Source organism: Sciurus carolinensis, chromosome 13 (assembly GCF_902686445.1).
Source record: "Sciurus carolinensis chromosome 13, mSciCar1.2, whole genome shotgun sequence".
In the NCBI taxonomy this organism is placed as follows: domain Eukaryota; kingdom Metazoa; phylum Chordata; class Mammalia; order Rodentia; family Sciuridae; genus Sciurus; species Sciurus carolinensis.
Window position 1 is genome coordinate 9,102,823 of NC_062225.1, and position 22,451 is coordinate 9,125,273.

General features: G+C 44.4%; 1 protein-coding gene across 9 annotated transcripts in view; it reads right to left on the minus strand.

Moving 5' to 3' along the window:
* Tbc1d8 (TBC1 domain family member 8) overlaps window positions 1-22,451 on the minus strand; it is a 114,197-nt gene that overhangs the window by 33,923 nt on the left and 57,823 nt on the right. For 8 of the 9 annotated variants that reach the window (XM_047522049.1, XM_047522048.1, XM_047522051.1 and 5 more), the window contains 2 exons: window positions 6,252-6,370; window positions 2,403-2,631 (listed from right to left, as the gene is read on the minus strand). In XM_047522049.1, coding sequence (XP_047378005.1) covers window positions 2,403-2,631; window positions 6,252-6,370 — 348 coding nt within the window. Of the gene's footprint in view, window positions 1-2,402; window positions 2,667-6,251; window positions 6,371-22,451 lie in introns of those variants that run through there. The other variant, XM_047522056.1, reaches the window with a different exon arrangement.

Sequence of the window (22,451 nt, forward strand, 5' to 3'; positions counted from 1 at the left end):
TAAGTGCAATCTCCAGGTTGCTGGCTACTGCACACTTTCAAGGACCATCATTTTGGAATACCAACAGTGTAAATCTTCAAGAATATTTAAACAGTCATGCAAAAGTTTCTTAATCACACAAACTCTAGTTTCAAAAACAGCACTCACACATCAAGGTAGAGGAAAAAGGAGTGTGCAAGAGGGTTATTCATGTCTCCTTTACAGAATAGGGCTGAGCATCGAGCCTGTGTCACAAGACTTATTATGCTTAGAAGACAGTACAAGCAGTTTTTATGAAATGCTAAGGTAATACAGCACAGTCAGGCACAGAGTGTGTGCACCTCCTGGCTACATGCAAGCCTGAGGCAGGTGGGTGTCTTGAGCCCAGGGTTTTGGGGCCAGCCTGGGCAACAAAGCAAGACTCTGTCACTTAAGAAAAAGGAAGTAGGTGCTGGGACGCAACTCAGTGGTAGAGCGCTTGCCTAGCATGTGTGAAGCCCTAGGTTTGATTCCCAGCACTACCAGAAAGATAGCCAGGTGCTGTGGCACACTCCTATAGTCCTAGTAATCCCGGAGGCAGGAGGATCCCAAGTTTGAGGCAACTTAGCAAGGCCTTGTCTCAAAAGGGGGGTGGGGCAGGGCTCAACAGTTAAAGAGCCCTGGGTTCAACCCTCAGTACTACTGCTACTAATAAAAATAATGTAATATAGTGCAGGTGATACATTTTTAAACCAACATGCTAGTCCCAGATTATTTTGGAGGGGACGTCAGGCTTTGAACTTGTGATCTTCCTGTCTCAGACTCCTGAGCCAATGGGATTACAGGCGTGTGCCACACTACCCAGCCCAGAATTATTTTTGATACAGTAATAGGCAGGAGGCTAATGCAGAGGAAAGGGGGAGAAGATAAAGTCTTACATCTATTAGCTGATTCATCACACAGATAAGTTGAAAAACATGATTGAATATTAGGAATCATTAATTAATCATTAATTAATCTTTCCAAATATCATCATCCTAACACAATTAGGTTTAGTGACAATCATTAGTGTCCAAAATTAATTCATTTCTTTTTCACATCAAAATAGAGAATGAATGTCATATTTTAACATTTCTTTTCATTAATTTAGCAATACCATTTTCAGTGCTTTTAGAATTTTAAATGGCCTCATTTCTAATCAGGCCTGGGACTACTCTTTTCCAGCTCTCCCAGCTCTTCTGCCCACACTAGTTTCGTCTACACTGCCTACCTGAGTTCATTAAGTGACTGCTCTGTGAAGAGTCCTGCATTTAAGCAGCACAAACAGGAAAAACTAACCTACAAGCAAATAAGCAATGCCAACTTGAGAGAACCCAACCCAGAAACAGACATGGTGTGCATTATATGGGGCCCAAGGAAGGTATGGAGGAGGTGACCAATGTGAACTGGGTTTTGAAGGACAAACAGGAGTTTCCAAAGATGCTAAGTCTAAGGACAGAAGCAAAAGCAGGGTGTTCATTTGGAAAAGCATTTCAGAAAGAAGGACGGCCAAGCTTAGGCCAGGGCCCATTCCAAGCAAGGTCAGGAGAGGACTGGGCACACAGGGTGGGGTGCTGAGGCATCAGAACCGAGGCTGGTGAGACTGAAAGAGAAAACAGCATGTGCAGGAGGCTGGCACAGCACACATTCAGGAGGAGGCCTCCCACTGGCTGCACTTGGAGAGTAAATGAAGAAAACCACACATACGTGTGCGTCTCCCGTGCCACCCAGCACGGGCTCTTGAAATGGCTTCTGAAAGTGCTGTCAATGGCAAAGGCTTTTGAAACCTTGAACACACAACTGACGCGTGTGGCCTTGCCTTTTCCTGTGGGAATGCCAGTACTGAGGACAGTGCCCACTGCTGGTGCGATCTCATAAAATCTTTCTGGATCTCAAGTGGACCCAGGTAAAGCGTTCTGCTTATACAACAGTCATGATGTTCAAGGACGGGTGTTTTAAAAGATGTCCTTCTGCATTAAGAAGCAGAAGTACATGCTACTCCTTTAAATTATTACCCATCAGATATGATACTGTATCTTCAACATGATCTATGGCAGTAAAAGGTCTTGAGTAGCTATTTAAATAAGTTACACAGATATGCTCTTGAAGGTAGCAGAAAAATGAATTGTCTCCAAAACACAAGCAAAAAAAAAAAAAAAAAATCAAGCTCCTTCGTTGTGGCATGTATACTTCAACTTATTTATCTGCACAAATCATTTGGAAACTAATCCAGTATCACCTGCTGTCATCTCAACCACCCATTTAAATCTTTTGTTGTGGATTTAACCTTTAATGGCTTCTCTCGGGAGCCATGCCAATCTCTCGGGAGCCATGCCAATCAACCCCAGGGCCAACTTTATCTTGAAGGACCAAATACTGCAGATGCCGGCACCAGCCTCACTTACGTTCCTTGCCCAGGAAGAAGGAGTAGAAGCAGAGGTGGTTGATGCTGAGGTACAGCCAGCCTTGGCGGGGCACCCGGCCCTTCCAGCAACAGCAAGAATAGTAGGTGACCAGCTTCTCTGCCTCGGGGAAGTTGAACCTGGCCTCGAACTTCACCAGGGCTTCTCGGAACTTCTCGGGCTCCTCCTCCTGCTCAGCAAGCCTGCTGCTGGTCTCCTCAGCAATCAGAGCCTGAGGCACAAAAGACAGGACCTTCATCCAGGGAGCTGGGCAAAGGGAAGGAAGAGAGCTGAAGGGACAGGAAGCAGGAAGGACAGACACACCCAGGCACTTGAGGAATCTCTGTTTCTTCCACGACAACCATTCCTGTCCACTACCCTGAAACAGCCACAGCCAGGGGGAAAAAAAAAAAAAAAAAAGCAGGGATCCATTAACCATCACAAGGTTGCAAAACACAAAGAAAAGTCTCTCAGTCACTTAGTGGCCATGAAGCTGTGGCTGAATCAGCTGACTTCTAAGGTTTTGAGAATTTTAATTCACAATTATTTCCCAAATCCTCCCCGCACTCATGCTACAGTTTGGATCTTCAATGCCTCCCCAAGGTCCATGATTCCCAGCTAGTGTATTGGGAGGTGAGGGAACTGCACAAGGTGGGGTCTGGCAGGAGGTCCTTGGGTCACTGGGGGCGTGTCCTTGAAGCCCACACTGGGACCCCAGCCCCTTCCTCTCTGCTCCCTGGCTCGCCATGAGTTGAACACTTTTCCTCTGCCATAAGCCACTGCTGTGATGTGCTGTCCCATCACAGGCTCACAAGCAAGGGGGCCAACCAGTCACAGACTGGAGACTCCAGAACTGGGAGCCAAACCAACCTTCCCTAAGCCAGTCATCTCAGGTATTTGTGACAGTGATGAAAAGTGAACCAACACAAGAGATACGAAACCCAGTGACTGGCTCTGGTGTGGGAACTCACATCAGCCCTACGAACTACGCAACTAGGACCTAAGAGTCTCTTTAAACACGAACGAATGTCTTCATTAGGTTCAAAAAGGTCAGTATAAAGCCAAATGCAGGATGTGGAGAACACTAATGCTGTGCACCACCACCGTCCACTCGGTACTTGTTGAAGGTGGAAGGGAGGACCCTGGCCAAGATTCCAGAGGCCGGAAGTACTCCTAATCCCTGGGGAGTGAGGGAAACAGCAGAGGGCACAATCTGACACTGCAACTGTATGGCCAACCACCACCAAGAAGGGACCTTTGTGATCTGCGGTGGTGACAGAAGAGTCTAGAATAGAAGCTGTGGTCCATTTCTCAAGGGTGACAGTCTGTCGTTACCTGTCCTTTTCCTTTTATTAACATTTTCATTTGTGTGTTATACGACTGTCTTATGAGAGCCAATGTTTCTTAAGATGAGGCTGTTTTCTCGGGAGTGTTACCAAATCCTCACTCTATAAGTACTTTTAGAAATGAAACCTGGGCACTCACATTAAAATAATCTAATCATAATTACTTTAAAATAAACCTGAGTGCTGGTGAAGTGAACTGTTTTCTTCATTATTCATCAGGCTCTAGAGCCGACTGGAATGGCTGAGAATAGGATTCAGTGGCTCCAAGCAGACGTGATGGTGGCCATAGGGCCTCCCCACTGTCACGGCTACAGTGTCTGGTCCCAGGAAGAGCTGAAGCAGAGGGATTTTTCAAGTTTTATGGAGCAGCCAAGGGCCCAGGAAAGGTCCAACTCTCACACCCTGTGGATCTGGCCCGAGGAGTGGGGAGAACAAATGCCATGATGTGCTCTTGCTCCCCAGCAACGCCTCCTCAGGCTTCCTTTCTTCCTTCCTTTCTTTTTTTAGGACATACTAGCTTTGAAGTGTCACGGATCAAAACTGTCACCCCCAAACATGCCACTTCAGCATAAGGATAACTTTGAGCCAAAGATAACCAAGAAACAAAAAAGACGGGGTACCAGAAAGACTGTCTGCCCTGCCCCGTCTGCCTCGAGTCAGGAGGGACTCTCCATCTGCACAGGTGTGTCCCCCTCTGTCCTGGGAAGACACCTTTGACCTCTTGATCTCGGCAGCATGAGGGGCTCACACAGCCTCATAGACACAGCCCTACCCTGCCATCAGTTTCCCCCATGTACACCTCCCCGACCCTGCGCCACCCCAGAAGATGGACCCCTTTTCCTGTCACTTCAGTCCTCAGTCAACTGCTTGCTTTCCCTTAAGGTGCTGTGCAAGGTCGATTTTAACCACCCTACCAGTTACAAGGCTGAGTTCTGCCACGTGTATACACTCTGCATGCATTCAAATCAACTCTTTCTCTCTTGCTCATCTGCTGCATAGCGATGTCATTTCCAGGGCCTCAACCACAGAACTTAGGGAGAGGGCATTTTTCCTTCTCCTACAGAAGGGTTTCAGGAGGCAGCATAGCAGAAATCAATTTCCTTCCTCCCAAGTAAGGAAAACATCTTGAGAAAAGAACCACTATGGTTCACATTAGGCCAAGAGAGGTAGGTCAAGTGTCGCTGATGCTCAGTCCCATCGGACACAGGACACCGAGGCACAGTCCATCAGGCAAGGATGAGGGGTGTCCCGAGAGCTGTGTGTCTTTTACCATAGCCCAGGTCAGCTCTGACCCCACAGGTCAGAGGTCAAGCCCTGGCTGCCAAGCACTGGATGGCCTCGGTCACCCCTGCTCTTCACTCATCCTGCTCACATCCCCCAGTCACCAAACAGAAAAGAGTGCTTCTCTTTCTTCCTCTAAAACCAAAAATTCACTTTCACACCCCTTACTAAAAGCTGGCACTCTTCAGGTTTGTTTTCAAGAACACAAAATCCATGGTCTGGGAGATTCACAACGCTTCTCTTAGTGCATTCTACTTATACACAGTAGCGGGGTTCACTCTGACATCATCATACAGGCATGGAATACAATGAGCTCCATTTCCCTCCCCTGGGCTTCCTACTTTAGTGGGCTCTCCACTACATATTTGGTCTTTAATTAGTGCTTTATAGGTATGCATCAAAGGTGGAATTCACTGTCCTATATTCATATATGTATACAGCACTATTTTGACAACTTCATTCCATACTGGGGATCCTTTGAATAGAGGAAATGGACTGAGGGGGAAGAAGGAGGGACAGGAAGTGGGAGGAAAGGGGGAATGGTTTGGGGAGGTTTTATCCCAAGGGAAGAAAACTGTACTGCAGGCTTATGTGTTCAAGTGTGTAAGGAGAGTTCACTGTAGAATGAGGAAACACGTCTCTGCCCAACAGAATCTTAAAGCACCAATCACCATCATGTCCTTGCAAGGAGACCAGTTATGCAGCAATGTAACTGGCAGGAGGTATGGACAAATACCTCCCAAGATTCCTCTCCTGCCTCCTCACACCTTAACTGGCTGTAACTCCATTTAATTAACATCTGCAGAACAAACATCCACTATTAGTGGGACCAGAGCACTAGGTCCAATGTGGTGACAAATGTTACAGCTAAAGAGAAAATGAGTCAGGAATAACTAATTCGAGGAAGACAATAACATGTTGCTCTGCAAAAACAGTAATCTTAACATTATGGGTCCCCCCACAAGAAAAAAAAATGACCTTTATATCTGTAAAAGATATCAGGAATTAGGCCTGAGGATGAAGCACCACCCCCTTTTTTTCCTAAATTTCAGGTGTATCTTTAGGTGCCGCAAAGATTGACAGGTGACAAATTGAACTAATTTGGCTTTGTGCATTAATCCAAAAAGTGTAATCGACTGGTGGAGACTGTGGGTACATGGCAGAGTTCAAAATGTCATGAAGAGTTACCCGAGACGGGGAGAAAGGTCGAGATCAAAGGGCCTACCTTCACCTTCCCCTTGACAAAGCTGGCCATGTCGTCTTTATTATCAAACACAGACAGAGTATGGAGAAGATTCTGTTCCAGCCAGTCCCAGTGCTGGTTGATTTCCTCTAATGTGGCACCTGGATCAGAATAGAAAGAGAGTGAAAAACAAGAGTCATCGTTTTGCCAACATTAAGTCCCTGTGTTAATGTTCCGCAAAGTCCCGTGCCAGGGTTCTCACACCCCGAGCCACCGTTTGTCACTGAAAGCTGGCACTCTCCACTGGTGCCACGGTCTCTCCCACCACTGCAATAGGACTTACAAACTTCAGTCCAATGGCCACCTAGGCCAGTTCACCAAGCAGGAAAGCCTTGGGACTGTCCTGTGACCACCCTGCACACCTTGATTATGTGCAGAGCACCTACCACTCAAGTGTCAGAAGCATTTGCAATGGTACAGTTGTTCCAGCATGGAACACACACCAAGTGGAGATGATTCTCAACAGTCTCAGTGTCTCCCGTGAGAAGAGAGGCCCGTGGAGAAGTACCAAAGTCACATTCACAGGAGAAGAACCTCCTGGGAAGGTCCTCACAAGGATGTTGTTGCTGCAACAGGCACTGGTCAACCAACAAGCAACAGTCAGGAATTCAAATTTCATAGGTTTACAAATGGACAGTTCATATCATTTACAGCAATATCTCTAAAAACTATAAGATCAGGTACACATTAAAAAACCCAATAGCATGAAGTCAAATATGGAAAGTTAATTCCTTTCAAAGGCAACTAAGAAACTTCACCATATTTTTGGAGCATTGGGCAACACCATTAACCAAAGGCACATCATTTCAGTCATCTCGTTCTCTACAAGGAGGTTTCTAGTCATCACTATTGCATGATGGCTACTCCAGCATAGGAGATCACGTGCCCAGCTCCCAGTGCAGGGTCCTGCACATATCAGACGCTCAGTGAAGTGCTCAGTAAAGCAAGCACAATCCTGGACAAGAAAAGGCATGTGAGGACCAGGCAGTGTGGCTCAGCTGGATTTCCAAATGGAACATGGGATATATTCTAAACTCAGACAACTTAAAGGATACCAGACAATAGTACACAATAACTGAGCCACTGTAAGGCACGAGGGCCACGAGAGTCATAATACCCAAATGCCAATTGTGTGTTTTGAACACTGAACTTCCTTTCCCACTCTATCCCACCTGCAACCTTCCTCTCCTACACTACAGATTCATGTGAATATCCTGTAACACAGGTTGGGCAACCCAATCTGGAAATCCAAATTCTGAAATGTTCCTAAGTCTGCAACTTTGCACAGGTGGAAAACCCCATACCTGATTTCTGGTTCAAAGTACACAAACTACTTCATGTACATATCCTGCTATCTGGATAAGGTGCATATGAAACAAATGAATTTCATGTTTCGATTGGGCAGCATGGTATCATGTACATGCAAATATCCCTTCATCCTAGAGAATCCAAAACTCTTCTGGTCCCAAGGATTTTGAATAAGGGATATGCAACCTGTACCTCACAGGGAAAGGGCCAGAAGGCTCACTCTGAGCTTGCAGATTGGGGTCTGTGAGAATGAAAAACATCTGTATTAGGACTGCTCTTCTGAGTGGGCACTTGGGATGGAATTAAAAGAAGTACCTAGAAATACCTTGTAAGGAAAAAGAAAAGCTCAAGACAACAGAACTTGGTTTCCTTGTGATCTCCCAATGCTGAGGCACAGGATGGCCTAAGGTGACAATCTTGGGTCATCACCAAAGCCAGTCTGTCAGCACTGGGAGGCTGTCCCTGTCTCTCTCCACCCACGTCTCTATTCCCAGGTAAGGCACCAAGAGGACGTGACCAGAGACCTCTCACCTCCCATCTTGCTCTTTAAGGATCCAGAAGCCTCAGCAGCAGCCCACTTCGGAGGAGCTAGCTCTGGGGTGAGTGGTCAGGATCTTGTTTTCTACTTCCCTCTCTCTAGGGGGCTCCTCTGGCGTCCTGAAAGCCCTGGTCCTTTGGGCTCCTGGTGTTTTAGGATTGGGGAAGCTCATTTTAAAACAAAATCACACCAAGCAATTCCAGCCTCCATGGTGCGGCTCTCCTGAGGCTTCCGAACCTTTTCCTATCTGGCCTGAAATAAGCCCTTGGCTCTTAAGGCACTAAGACTCGCTGTGCATGCTGCCCTGGCTCAGCTGGACAGCTGCTGTACCTGCCTCTGGCTGTGGTCTCCCTGCCCCCTCAGCACCCTAGGTGAGAGCTGTGAAGGGGCAGGTCACAAGAGCACCCCTAAACCTGGTGGGTCAGCAATGGTGTCTTGGATCATGAGGATAGCCCGTCACTCACAAAGTGGGGTTCCAGTAAAGCTCACAGGAACCTGGGGGTGGCCAGGGCTCCATTCTCCCTGGTACTATGAGACCTTCTCCTTCTGTCTTTACCCTGTGACACTCAAGTCAGTTGGTCAGGATCCTAAACAAACAAGGGAAGAAGAAACTAAAAGAGGGAATTGCTTTACCAGCCTCGAATCTTGCTTGTTTTCCTGTACTCCTCATTTATCAAAATTTTAAAAAGTTGGAGGAATGGGGAACAGCCAGGGGAGAGAGTTCTCGCCTTTGTGGCTCTAGTCTATCCAGGCATGATCTCATTGATCTGTAGTAAGACTGGAGGAGGAAAGGGGAGGCTCAGATACTCGCCCAAGGTCATTCAGCAAAGGAAGGGTGAGCCAGCGTATGATCTCACACTTGACAACCTTGCAATGCCCTGGGGTCCTCCCAAAAGAAGCTACCTTTGAATTTTTCAGTAGCTTTCACATAGTCCTTAGGTCAGTATGCGCTGTGGCTGGACACTAAAAAAGTCACTCTGTTTGCACCTGGAGGGAGCTCAGAGTCCCCTGCAAGGCCACCTTCCTGACCACACCTTTCTGGGAGACACGATACATTTTCATTATCCTGCTACATCAGCTCACAGGGGCCAATGTAGTTAACTATTAACAGTTAGCTGTGTGTGGTTTCAACTGATAACATTCGATAACATGAATAAAATTATAACCAAGCTCTCATGCAAAATGTCACCACGGAATTAAGACCTCAGACAAAAGACATCAGAAAACCAGACTTTTAAATAATTCTTCTATCTACTGCAGAGGAGCTTATAAGGAAAGATAATTCCAAATCAAAACCAAGACCACACCTTGAAAGAGAAAATACGTAAACTCTATCATGGCTGAGCTACAGGGAGATTTTATTACGACCTACCCTGCTCCTGAATACAAGCCTCGGTGTGCGCCTCTCCCAGCAAAGACATTAACATGATCAAACTTTTCCACTCTACTGTCAATTTCCTACAGAAGTTGCCAAATGGCAGGGAAACTTTCCAAACTATCATTTCCTCTGCAGGGAAGTCTTAGGATGGGCTTCCCAAATACCATTCATCAAGGCAATCCGACTGCACATCCGTGACCTTGAAGGACTGAAAAAGTCACTCCACATGTCACACACCATAGCTGTGAACCAACACTACAGCAGCGTTTTGCAGACTTCATGAAGTAGTTCCACTGAAAACAGTGTTAAAAAAAATGACATTAAATGGGACCTAGGATGCATGCCGCCTTGTAAGGGTAGCTACTAAATTGTGAATTATTTGCTAGTAATTTATTAGGGATTATATACATATTAGTAAATGTATTTCTCTCCAGGTTATGGTCAGAAACAGTCTGAAAGTCACAACATCACAGACATAGGAGGGTTGGGAAAGAAAGAAAATAAGTACAAATCTGCCGTCTATTGTAGACAGGATGATAAAAAGTCTACACAGTAACACTAACCCTGTTTCCAACCATCTGCATCAGCCCTCCATAAACCAAGCACAGGAGAAATGTTAGGGCCTGAACGTGATGCCTCCAAATTCCTAAGTTCAAGGCCTCACCCCACTGTGACTGAGAAAGGGCTTGTCAGAGGTAATGAAGGCCCAGCGAGGACACACGGGTAAGGTCCTGTTCCAGTAGGACTGGGGTCCTCACGAGAAGACACCAGGGATACCAGGAATGTGCGTGCATTCAGGAGAGGCCACATGAGGACACAGTAAGGAGGAGGACATCTGCCAGCCAAGGACAGAGGCCTCCTCAGGAACCAACCCTACTGGCACCTCGATCTCGGATTTCCAGCCTCCAGAACTGTGAGAAAAATAATTATCTGTTGTTTCACCCCCAAGTTTGTGGTGTTTTGCTATGGCAGTTCTAGCAGACTCATAGAGCCCTCTAAAACCAAAATTCACAGCAGTATCATGCATCGTAACAGAAGGACACGATTAGCTAAACTATACCATGTTTTATTAAGTCCTCTAATTTGGCAGGAAAAAAAAACTTTTGTATTTCCAGAGAAAAATCAAAGTCATGGAAAGATAAGATTTAAAGATTTTTTTTTTCTGAATACCTAGAATGCGTTAGGTATTTTGTTAGGGATCATTAATCTTCATTAAAATATCATAAAGCAGCCAGGTACACTGGTGCATTCCTGGTACACACTCAGGAGGCTGAGGCAGAAGGATCACAAGCTTGGGGCCAGCCTGGGCAACTTTGTGAGACCCTGTTTTAAAAATTTAAAAACAAATCAATTTTTAAAGGGCTTGGGATGCAGCTCCGTGGTAGAGCATCACTAGGTTCAAGTCCTAGTACCAGAAAAAAAGAAAATCATAAGGTATCGCTGGTACCAGCAAAAATTACATATATACACACACACATACATGTATACACATAAACACACATATACACATTCATACATGTGAAATGTCAGGCATTGCGGTCACCATCTGCTGGGCAAGCAGTACAATGCTTAGGCGAGGAAGAGAGCCGAGCCAGCACCCGTTCTGTGGACCAGCCCCGTGTTCCTGCAGCACCTCCCCAGGCCGGAGCGCCAGAGGCCGTCAGGCTGAAACACTCCCAATACTCATTCTCTCAGGTTTTCCTCAGGGGCATTTTTAGGAAATAAAACAAGCATCCCATTGTCTACCTACAGCTTCTGCATGAACACAGTCACATATATCTTGACCCCAGTTGCACTGGGGTTGTGGCTCAGAGGTAGAGCACATGCCTAGCATGTGAGGCCCCGGGTTCAGTTCTCAGCATTGCATATTAATAAATGAATAAAATAAAGGCTCATCAACAACTAAATTATATAAAAATTTTTGAAAAGCCACTGTTTCTGCATGATCAAGTGCCTTCTCCAACCACCTAAGTCTAATTATCACAGCGTGGCATTTCTAAGTGCACAGTGCAGGTCTGTTCCTTTGAAATGGCAACACATCTCTCCACTGGCCAGTACTAACCATCCACTAACTAAATGCCAGACTACAAAGGACTAGGAAAAGTGTAACGGCCATGGCAGTGTTGCTCCTAAATGTCACTTGGCACTCACCCTTTGTAGAGTAACGCAGGGCAGAGAATGCAAGTAACAATACAGTGAGGGTGAGAGATGTGTGGACCAAAAGCCTTTGTTTCCAGAAACCGCACATTCTCAAAGTGGATACAGCAAGATCTAATCTATGTCGTCTACTGTAATATCCTACAAGAGCACCACAATTTACAAGGGTTTTGCCCATGTGTTTTTCTCACTAATATAGTTTTAAATATTTTTATATTATTTTCTTGCCCTTTTGCCTTCAAAAGTATTTGTAATAGCCGGGCGCAGTGGCACAGGTCTGTAATCCCAGCAGCTTGGGAGGCTGAGGCAGGAGGATGGCAAGTTCAAAGCCAGCCTCAGCAAAAGCGAGGCACTAAGCAACTCAGTGAGACCCTGTCTCTAAATAAAATACAAAACAGGGCTGGGGATGTGGCTCAGTGGTTTAAGCACCCAAGTTCAAGCCCAGGTACCAAAAAAATTTTTTTTAATTAAAAAAAAAAATACTTGTAATAAATACAAGTATTTGCAATACCTGAAATCAAACTCAACTGACCTTGAAAGTAAATTTTTAATTTATAATTTAAATCATTAAACTGTCTTCATGTTAGTACCATCAAATGCACTTCATAGAAACAGAAGTGGGAATGGAAGATAGAAAAGAAGTGACCTTAACCAGATTTAAAAATAATAATAAATCAGTAGGGGCACACAGCTATAATCCCAGGTACCTAGGAAGCTGAGACATGAGGATGGAAAGTTCAGGTCAGCCTGGGTCACTTAGTGAGTCCCTGTCTCAAAAAAAATCACAAGGACTGAGGATGTAGCTCAGTGGTAGAGTGCCTCTGGGTTCAATCACCAGTACCAGAACAAACCAAAACAAAACCCAACAACAACAATACAATCAGAAACAGAACCAGAAATAGCACCGTCAAAAGGAACCAAAAAAAAACATAAAGCAGCTACTGTACCTATACTCGATACATCTAAAAGGCAGAGGAAGGCATGTGTCTGGAAGCTGAGTGTTCGAGATCTATACATACTTACACATACACACACACACACATATATATATATGAGAGACAGACAGACAGACACACCCCAATCAAACCCTGACAGACGAAAACTACACTGTCTGAAATGGGAACTATACTTTGTGGGATTAAAAGCAGACTAGAAATGGTAGATAAAAGATTAAGGAACTTCACAAAAACTTTAAAAGGAAAAGCAGAGAAAAGGATTAATAGCAAAAAGACCAGATGCACTGTGGAGTAAGCAGCAGACTATAATACATGAAATTGGAATTCCCGGGAAAAAACTGGGCAGGGACAGAGAACAGAAAAAATCACGTATTTAAAGTATACTGGCTGAGAATTTTCAAGTATGATGAAAACAAGAAACACACAATCCCAAGGATCTCAATAAGCCCCAAGCAGAAAAAGCATGGGGAAAAAGAAAATCATACGGAATATCACGGTGAACATGAACATCTCAATCAAAGTGGCATAAACCCCTAATAATCAGAACATCAGAATGACACAGCTCTGCAGGAAAAAGAAAAAGGTTTCTCATCAGAAACAGAGGCCAGAATATATGAAGTAACAGCTTCGAAAAAACAGTACTGATAGCAGAGTGAAACAGACATTATTACCTCATGTACACGTGTGACTGCATGACCAATGTGATCCTGCAATATGTATCAATCAGAGGAATGGGAGATTACACTCATGTATGATCTATCAAAATGTATAAATGCATTCTACTGTCATGCACAACTATTAGAAGAAATTAAATTTAAAAAATAAAAAAACTACTGAAAAAACAATCAACTCACAAGTAGTTGAAGGAAATAGAGGTGAATTCCTCTAAGACGTGGGATGGGAAAGTCCTCCTAATCATGACACGAAATCAGAAACTATGAAAGAAATGAGTTACAAACCCGTCATTAAAAAAGAAAAAAAAGGTACATGGTAAAACACACCAAAAACAAAACCTCCCAAAGAAAAATGAGCTGGAAAAGCATTTTTAATCTTCTATCTCAGATAAATGCCTAATATTCCTAACATGGTACCTAGAAATTGGGGGTGGGGGGCAGGGAAAACCACCCAACTAAAACACCAGGCAATTAATAGGAACAAAGAATTTCTCAAAACAACCTTTAAACATGAAAGCTTTTAAAAAAGACTGAATTAAAACCGTGCCAAGAGGTGGGGGGTGGTGTGGGAAGAATAAAAGTTCAGTGGATTAGTGAAAGGGCAACAGGGAAGGGATGGGGGATGGGAATGGGAAAGACAGTAATGAATTGGACAGAACCTTCCATGTTCATATACGGATACAAGATCAGTGAGTCTCCGCATCATGTACAACCACAGAATGGGAAGTTATACTCCATGTATCTATAATGTGTCCAAATATACTCTACTGTCATGTATCTCTAAAAGGAACAAAAGGGGGGGGCACATTGCCAAAGCAGCATCTTACCTATCACGTTGGCAAAAATTAGAAAGTTTTTTTTTGTTGTTGTTGTTGTTGCTTTTGGTGCCAGGGATTGAACTCAGGGGCACTGGACCACTGAGTCACATCCCCAGCCCTGTTTTGCATTTTATTTAGAGACAGGGTCACATTGAGTTGCTTAGCACTCACTAAGTTGCTGAGGCTGGCTTTGAACTCTCAATCCTCCTGCGCCACTGGGATTACAGGCATGCGCCACCTGGCTAAAATCAGAAAGTTTAACAATTTAACTTTTGACAATTTGGTGGGAAAGCAGGTACTTTCACATGTTGCTGCTGGGATTTTTTTTTTCTAAATGGAACAGCCCCAGTGGAGGAAAAGGAATTTACCAATATTGAGCAAAATGTCATGTTCATTTACCCTCTGACCCTGCAATCCCACTTCTACAAGTATTCAACAAAAAAAGTATACAATGACTAGGTACAAAAATATTTACTGGGCATTATTTGTCACAGCAAAGGTGGAAAATGATCCAAACACAGGTCTGTATAAACCATGGTACTTCCTACACAGTGAAAGAAAAACAAACACTTCTCTCCACTCCGATATGGGATGATTTCATGGCTACACTGGTAGATGAAAAGGCAAGGCACGGAACAGAGTATCAAGGACCTTGGGGTAAGAAAGGTGGAGGATACAAATACCTTTTGTGTGTATTTAAGAATTATAAAGCAAATCAGTGTAAGGCCAAGCCAGAAAAAGAAAAGTTTCTATAGAGAGGAGGGGAAGAACCAGGAATGGACACTGATGATTTCTCTACAAATACGCTCCATATTTTATAGGTTTCATGTAAGAATCATGACAGTGCTCCACATTTCTTAGAATTTAGGCTAAATCCATAAGGGAAAAAAATCCTTAAAAAAGAGGGGGAGATAAAATTTATTGGATATTAAAATAACAACAGAAAAAATAACTATTTTAGTCAGTGTTTTGACTACATTTACAGCTAAATATATTCTAAAGCCAAATAAAGCTGCAAGAACTTAAATTTCATTCAAGTACTCTTATGAACAGCAATATTCATATTATTTTGAAATGATATGTATGCACATACTAGATATATGGACAAATTGTGGGAACATTGTTAGAAATTAAAGTTTTCAGTGTACAAGAAAAGACACAACCATGTAGTTATAACCATGTAGTTTCATGGCTGAATTCATTTGTTTTCCCCATCACACATACTCCCTAAGTTTACACTGACTTGAAAAACTTTAGAAGCAAAGATGACCCAGTAACAAGAAGCAACCTGGGGTTGGGGAGATAGCTCAGTCGGTAGAGTGCTTGCCTTGCATGCACAAGGCCCTGGGTTTGATCCCCAGAACCGCAAAAAAAAAAAAAAGAAGCAACCTGACCCAGACTGTAATCCCTAAATATCATTCCCCCGCCAAACTGAGCCCAGGCTGTTTGCAAGAAAGACAAGTTGTAGAGAAGAAGCTGGAAATGACCAAGGCAGCATTTGCCATCTTGAACCAGAAAGCACTCTTAGTCCATCTTGTGTTGCTATAACAAAATATCTCAGACTGGGAAATTTAGTTTTTTAAAAAAGAGGTTTAATTTAGCTCATTAGTTTTATAGGCTTCAAGTCCAAGATCAAGTGGCCCCATCTGGACAGGGCCCGGTGCTGTCATGACATGGTGGAAGGCATCACCTGCAAGAACGTGTGCAAGAGGAAGTAAGAGAGCAAGCTGAGGGACCCAGGCCACTTTAGAGCGACACACTTAGGGTAACCAACCTCGTCCTGAGGACCACCGCCAGTCCCAGGAAAACTAACTCAGTCTCTCAAGAACAGCACTGACACCTTCAGGAAGGGGGATCCCTCACGGCCGGGGGACCTCAACAGGCCCCACCAGGGCAATGCTGTAAGGAATGAAGGATCTGCACAAGTTCCAACGGGACGAAACCACACTCCAACTACTGCACAAAGAGTGACAGAGATGGGACAGAAAGTCGCTCCAACAGGCAGATGCTAGACTCTGCATTTCAAAAAGGACAGTGAACTTATTTTTAAAAAACTCCTGGTTTTTAATGTTGACCGTATAATCTGCTTTCCACTTTTCTGTGTTGGAAAAATTCCTAATGAAATGTGAGAAGCAGAGAGGCTTGATTTGAAAATATTTAAAAGGGAAGGGGGACAGCAAAATGAAAAAGAAAAAAAAAAAAGCTAAAGCAAAACAAAAAGTAATTCCCCATCATCACCGCAGATGACCAGGGTGCCAGTCCCTATGCAGATGGGCAATTCAAGGGCAAAGGCCAGCATCTCCTGCCTCTTTTGTAAAGTTATTGTCTCAGGACGACTAAATAGCCCCTGCCAAGGAGGCAAAGTTCTTTAAAGACAAACTCAAGCTGACAGGTGTACAGGATTGATTAGATAAGGGAAAAAAAATCTCCATTTGCAAAGTCCATAGAGAAAAAGAAAATTCAGGCAATGATCATAATGCCTAAAAGCCACTAGATGGGAACAGATGGGAAGGAACAGGACGTAAGCCACCCTGTGAACTCACCAACCAAACCCAGCATCTCCAAGAACAAGACATCCCACAATGTGTGGTGAGAGGAAAAACAATACATAGCACCCCCTACTAAGTACTCATCCTAAAAAAAAAATGGATCCAAGTTTAACCACACCTTCACTGACTTCCAGTTTGCAGGAAACACAGTCGGAGCAGTGAACTGAAGGAAATGGACAAAGGCCCCATGCATGACGTCCCTCTTAAAAACAGGCCCAAGTTCTTCAGGAGAGTGACGTGAAAAGGGAAGACAGGTGAAAGGAACTTGGCCAAAAGGGACTGAAACACAACAGCCAAATGCTGGCTGTCGCTCGTGAAGTCAGACCAGAGCCACCGAGACCTACGGAGGTGTCCCGAAGCCAGAAGGAGGCCCAGGAATAGGCTCAATCAAGTGACACCAAGGATCATGGCTATGGCACAGTAGAGCTTATGAATGGCCAGACTTCAGGGATGTTCACTTGGATTTGTAGGAGAGAAGCGTCAGAATGTTTCAGGTTTGTTTTAAAATACTCGGGGGTGGGGGAAGCTTAGAGAGGAAGGGAGGGCAGGATGGGCGGTACCTTGATCCAGATGCTTCTGAGACAAGTCTGCAGGACTTTCACAAGAGCCCCACCACTGCGGGTTATATTGGAAAATGTTTACAATGAAGAAAGTGACAAACTCCTTCTTAGTGCCCCCCACAAAAAGGCATAAATGTGGATATGTGTCCTGCCTATAAGAAATATGTTGTCTTGGACACGAGGTGTCTCCAGGTCCTCCCACCGCGCCTCCTACGTTACCGCAGCAGTGTTCAGAAGTGAAGCAATGAGATCGAGAGCTGTGAGCCAGTCAGTCCATCCCAGCTTCAGTGGACTGGGTGGTACTGTAGGGAGGTGGGATGTGACTGGAGGAGGTGGGTCACTGGGGATGTGCCCTGGAAGGTCACTTCCCCTTCCCTCTCTGCTTCCTGGTCACCACGTCCTGAGCAGCTTTCCTCCATCACACCCTTCCTCCATGATGTTCTGCCTCACCTTGGGCCCCAGCGATGGATTTCGCCAACCATGGACTAAACCTCTGGAACCATGTGCCGAAATTTACTTTTCCTCCTCCACATTGTTCCTGTTGAATGCTCAGGTCACAGCAGTGAAAAGTTGATGAACAAAGAATGTAAGTTCAGAAATAAAAGCAAGGAAAGACAACAGGGCAGAGAATTTCACACTCCCTGAATTTCCTTATTATTACAGGCTGAGCATCCCTCATCCAGAAAGTCCCAAAATCTGAAACTCTGTGACCACCAACATGATGCCACCAGTGGAAAAATTCCATTCCACGAAACTGTTTCGTGCACAAAATCGTTAAAAGTATTGCATGAAATTACCTCCGGGCTATGTATAGAAGGTGTATATGAAACAAATCAATTTCGTGTTCAGACCTGGGTGCCATATGCAAAATATCTCATTATACAAGTATTCCAAAAGTCTAAAAAGTCCAAAATCTGAAGCACTTCTGGTCCCACACATTTTGGATAAGGGGCTTTCAACCTCAAATTTTTAAAGCGGAATAACTCCTGGCCTCAGACAATTTGGACATATTAGGTTCCGCATCTGTCACAGAAGCTAAAGAGACAGCAACCCTGGAGAGAGCCCTCTGGGACATCACAGAATTCAAGCAAGACTGGAGGAGGTCACACCCCATGCCGGTCTAGCAAAATAGCCAAGGAGAAGGAGCCTTAGTATGTCTGCTCTTCTGCTGTCCAGGGTTGATCACTAGGAGCCATCTACAACTAAAGAGATTAACCTAGATACCTGCGAGGAACCCCCTCGGGCAGTCTCCTTTGTTGAACATAGAAGTGAGGCAACCTGTAAGACACCAGAGAAAAGTTTCCCTCCAGGTTTAAAGCTCTTGTCTTTTTGGGTCGTGATGGGTTTCACTGTGTTGTCCAGTCTGGTCTGCAGCTCCTGGGCTCCAGTGATCTCTTCCTTCAGCCTCTCAAGCTGCTGGGACTCCAGGCATGTGCCAGGTTCCAAAGACATTTTTTAACACCACTTTGACCTGGAAATGACCTGGAAATGTACTGCTATAACTCCAAGCGACATCCCTCATGGAAGGAAGAAACCTGCAGTGAATGTCTTTACCTGTGCATAGGTACCCCGACTACTTAAAAACATTGAGCCTGGTGACCATAACTCCGTAACAGGTACATAAGCAGGCGCCCCTCAGCCATTTCAGAAAGTGAATCCCACAGGGGAATCTCCAGCCAGTGTTGCCCTAAAGGGACACTGAGCAACTGAAAATAGTATGACAACTCACCCTACCTGACCTGAGTGTGGACCCAGAAAATTCTAACAGTCCTCTTGCTGGTCTGCCTCCCAGATGTTCCTTGAAGCACCCAGTATGTTCTGGGTTTGGAAAAAAAAAAAAATCTAGTTGGCATATCTGTCCTTTGCTACCCTGGCACGAAGTTCGGGAAGACGCTAATCTGATCCACCCTGGAACATTTCCTCCTCAATAAAACTCTCTCTCCAAAGACAAAGCAAACAGTGATGCAGAATCCAAGAAACCAAAACACGAGCCAGGGTCAAGGGCACGATAAAAGACTGTGCGTCAGAACACTCTGAAAGCACACTTTAAGCCCACAGCTGAGCCACCCAGGGAGCACCCTGGTGCCCCGTGTGGCCTGCAAATGGCCAAGCTCCTGCCCCTGCTCCTCCCTCTCCAAAGACTGACAATTACACCTCCTGCTGTGCTCTGGAGAGGAACAAATGCAGGAAGCATGAAAGGAAAGGAGAGCTTTTTACCTGGCAAGCCTGATTCCTATGATTCTTCATTTTTAAGAACACACAGGATGTTTTGTTTTGGGGGTTTTTTGCTGTTATAAATTTTTCCCCCTTTTTTAATTTTTATTTTTACAGACTGCATTTTGAGTCATTGTACATAAATAGGGTACAACTTTTCATTTCTGTGGTTGTACACGATGCAGATTCACACCATTCGTGTAATCGTACATGTACATAGGGTAATAATGTCCGTCTCAGTCTATCTTTCCTTCCCCCACCCCCTCCTGCCCCATTCCCCGCTACACAATCCAAAGTTCCTCCATTCTTCTCCTGCCCCACTCCTGCCATCCCCCCGCCCCGTATTATGTGTCATCATCCACTTATCAGAGAAAACATTCGGCCTTTGGTGTTTTGGTTTGGCTTATTTCACTTAGCATGCTATTCTCAATTCCATCCATTTATTTGCAAATGCCATACTATTATTCTTTATGGCTGAATAATATTCCATTGTGTGTATATACCACCATTTATCGATTCATCTGTTGAAGGGCATCTAGGTTGGTTCCACAACCTAGCTATTGTGAACTGAGCCGTTATAAACATTGATGTGGCTGCATTACTGTAGTACGCTGATTTTAAGTCCTTTGGGTATAAACCGAGAAGTGGGATAACTGGGTCAAAAGGTGGGTCCATTCCATATTTTCTGAGGATTCTCCACACTGCTTTCCAGAGTGGCTGCACCAATTTGCAACTCCACCATCAATGTAAAAGCGTACGTTTTTCCCCACATCCACGCCAACACTTATTATTGCTTGTGTTCTTGATAATAGCCATTCTAATTGGAGTTAGATGAAATCTTAGGGTGGGTTTGATTTGTGTTTCTCTAATTACTAGAGATGTTGAATACTCTTTCATATATTTGTTGATCACCTGTATATCTTCTTCTGTGAAGTGTCTGCCCAGTTCCTTAGCCCATTTATTGATCGGTTTCTTTGTATTTTTGATGTAAAGTTTTTTAAGTTCTTTATAAATTTGAGAGATTAGAGCTCTGTCTGAAATGTGTGTGGAAAAGATTTTCTCCCACTCTGTAGGCTCTCTTTTCACATTATTAATTGTTTTCTTGACTGAGAAAAAGTTTTTTAGTTTTAATTCATCCCATTTATTGATTCTTGCTTTTATTTCTTGTGCTCTGGGGGTCTCGTTAAGGAACTCTGGTCCTAAGCTGACATAATGAAGATTCGGGCATACTTTTTCTTCATAAACAATGTTTTGATTAAAATTATCTCGGCTTCCTTTCATGATCTTTAAAATTTCAAAAGGATTTCTTCTTCACTTTCCAAACTTGAACTACTAGTTAAGCTTTCTTCAAACTACAGTTGCCCCTCAGTATCTGTAAAGGATGGGTTCTGGAACCTTTCGAAGATACCAGAATCCAAGGATTGTCAGGATGCTAAGATAAAATGGTATGTAGTACTGATGTCTAACTGGGCCCATCCACCCATACACTTCCAGTTATCTCTAGATTACTCATTAACCTCATACAATGTAAATGATACATAAATAGCTGTTATATCATTTAGGGAATAACGACAAGAACAAGAGCGTACATATTCAGTACAAAGGTGATTTTTTTTTCTGAAAATTTTTGATCCACAGTTGATTGACTCTGCAGACACTGAACCCCAGATACCCAGGCTGAGGACACATAGCACCTCCCACTATGCAGACACGCTCCTGCACACCACGTCACAATCACGTCTCCTCTGCTTCAACATCCTGCACACCAGCCCATGAACTCCAGCTCCTGACCCTCCCATGACAACAGAGCTCCTTCCTTTTTCCCTATTTTCCTGTTTCTCTCATTTGCCTCCAGTCCATGCCACAGATCCTGCTAGCAATGGGAAAACCCTGCACTTAGGCTGCTACAAGCAAATCCAAAACTACTTTGAAGATCAGAATTCCAAACTGTAAAGGCATGAGTGTTATTATCTCTACAAAAGGTCTGGCGAGTTTCTCAGAGCCTTTCAACCTTCAGCCATGTTCCATGGAGGACTCCTCTCCTGGCTGCGCCTCTAAGTCCTCTTTTGGGAATCAGAAAAGAGAGTCCACCTAAGCCTTCAATCTACAGCAACAGGAATCAAATTATCACACAAGCAAATGAATTCTTGGAATGATTCTAAGCAGATAACTCAAACTCCTGCAGTTCCTGCCAATGTTCTTTCTGCTTCCTGGAAAACAGGCGGAGACAACAAGGTGCTTAGTGCTCCAGGTCATGGTGAAGAACACAGCGAGTGTTTTCACAACACAGCAATACCACTGAGAACCAGCTATGTCTCACATGGGAACTTATAAGTCCTGCCATGGCCTGGACTTCTCAAAAGCAGAACAGGACCACGACTAACCAAGACCACCAGGAAACAGAACCAGGAGCAAAGCCTCCTTGTCCTCCCAGGGCCCCCAGAGAACTTGTCACAGCTTAGGGTCAATTCAGCAGGGTTCGGGTCCTCTCATCACTCCTGCTCCTCTCCACCTTCTTCCCCCGGCCCCAAACTGAGTGGAGATTACCTCCTGGTATTCGGCCCTCCTGCTTCCATGTACAGTGGTGTCCTTAACTCTACTCACGGGACAACCACTATATATGATTCTAAAACGCAGGCAGACGTACAATGGAGTCTCATCCAGCCTGAACAAGGAAGGAAATTCTGACATATAGAGCAACGTGGATGAAACTTGAAGACTGTGCCAAGTGAACCGAGCCAGTCACAGGATAAGGCAGGAGGAGTCCGCCAGATGAGGTTCCTCGCCAAATGCAGAGGCAGGAAGTGCAATGGCAGCTGCCAGGGGAGAGGGGAGCAGAGACTTTAATGGGCGCAGAGATTCAGTTTGGGAACTTGAGAGTGTCCTAGAGACAGATGGTGGTGATGCCTGTATGTCACTGTGAAAATACTTACTGCAACTAACAAAATGATTAGGATAGTAAATTTTCTTATGTGCAGTTTATAAGAAAAATTTGTGTTGAAAGCAAAAAACACAACCTCTGTCTTGAAG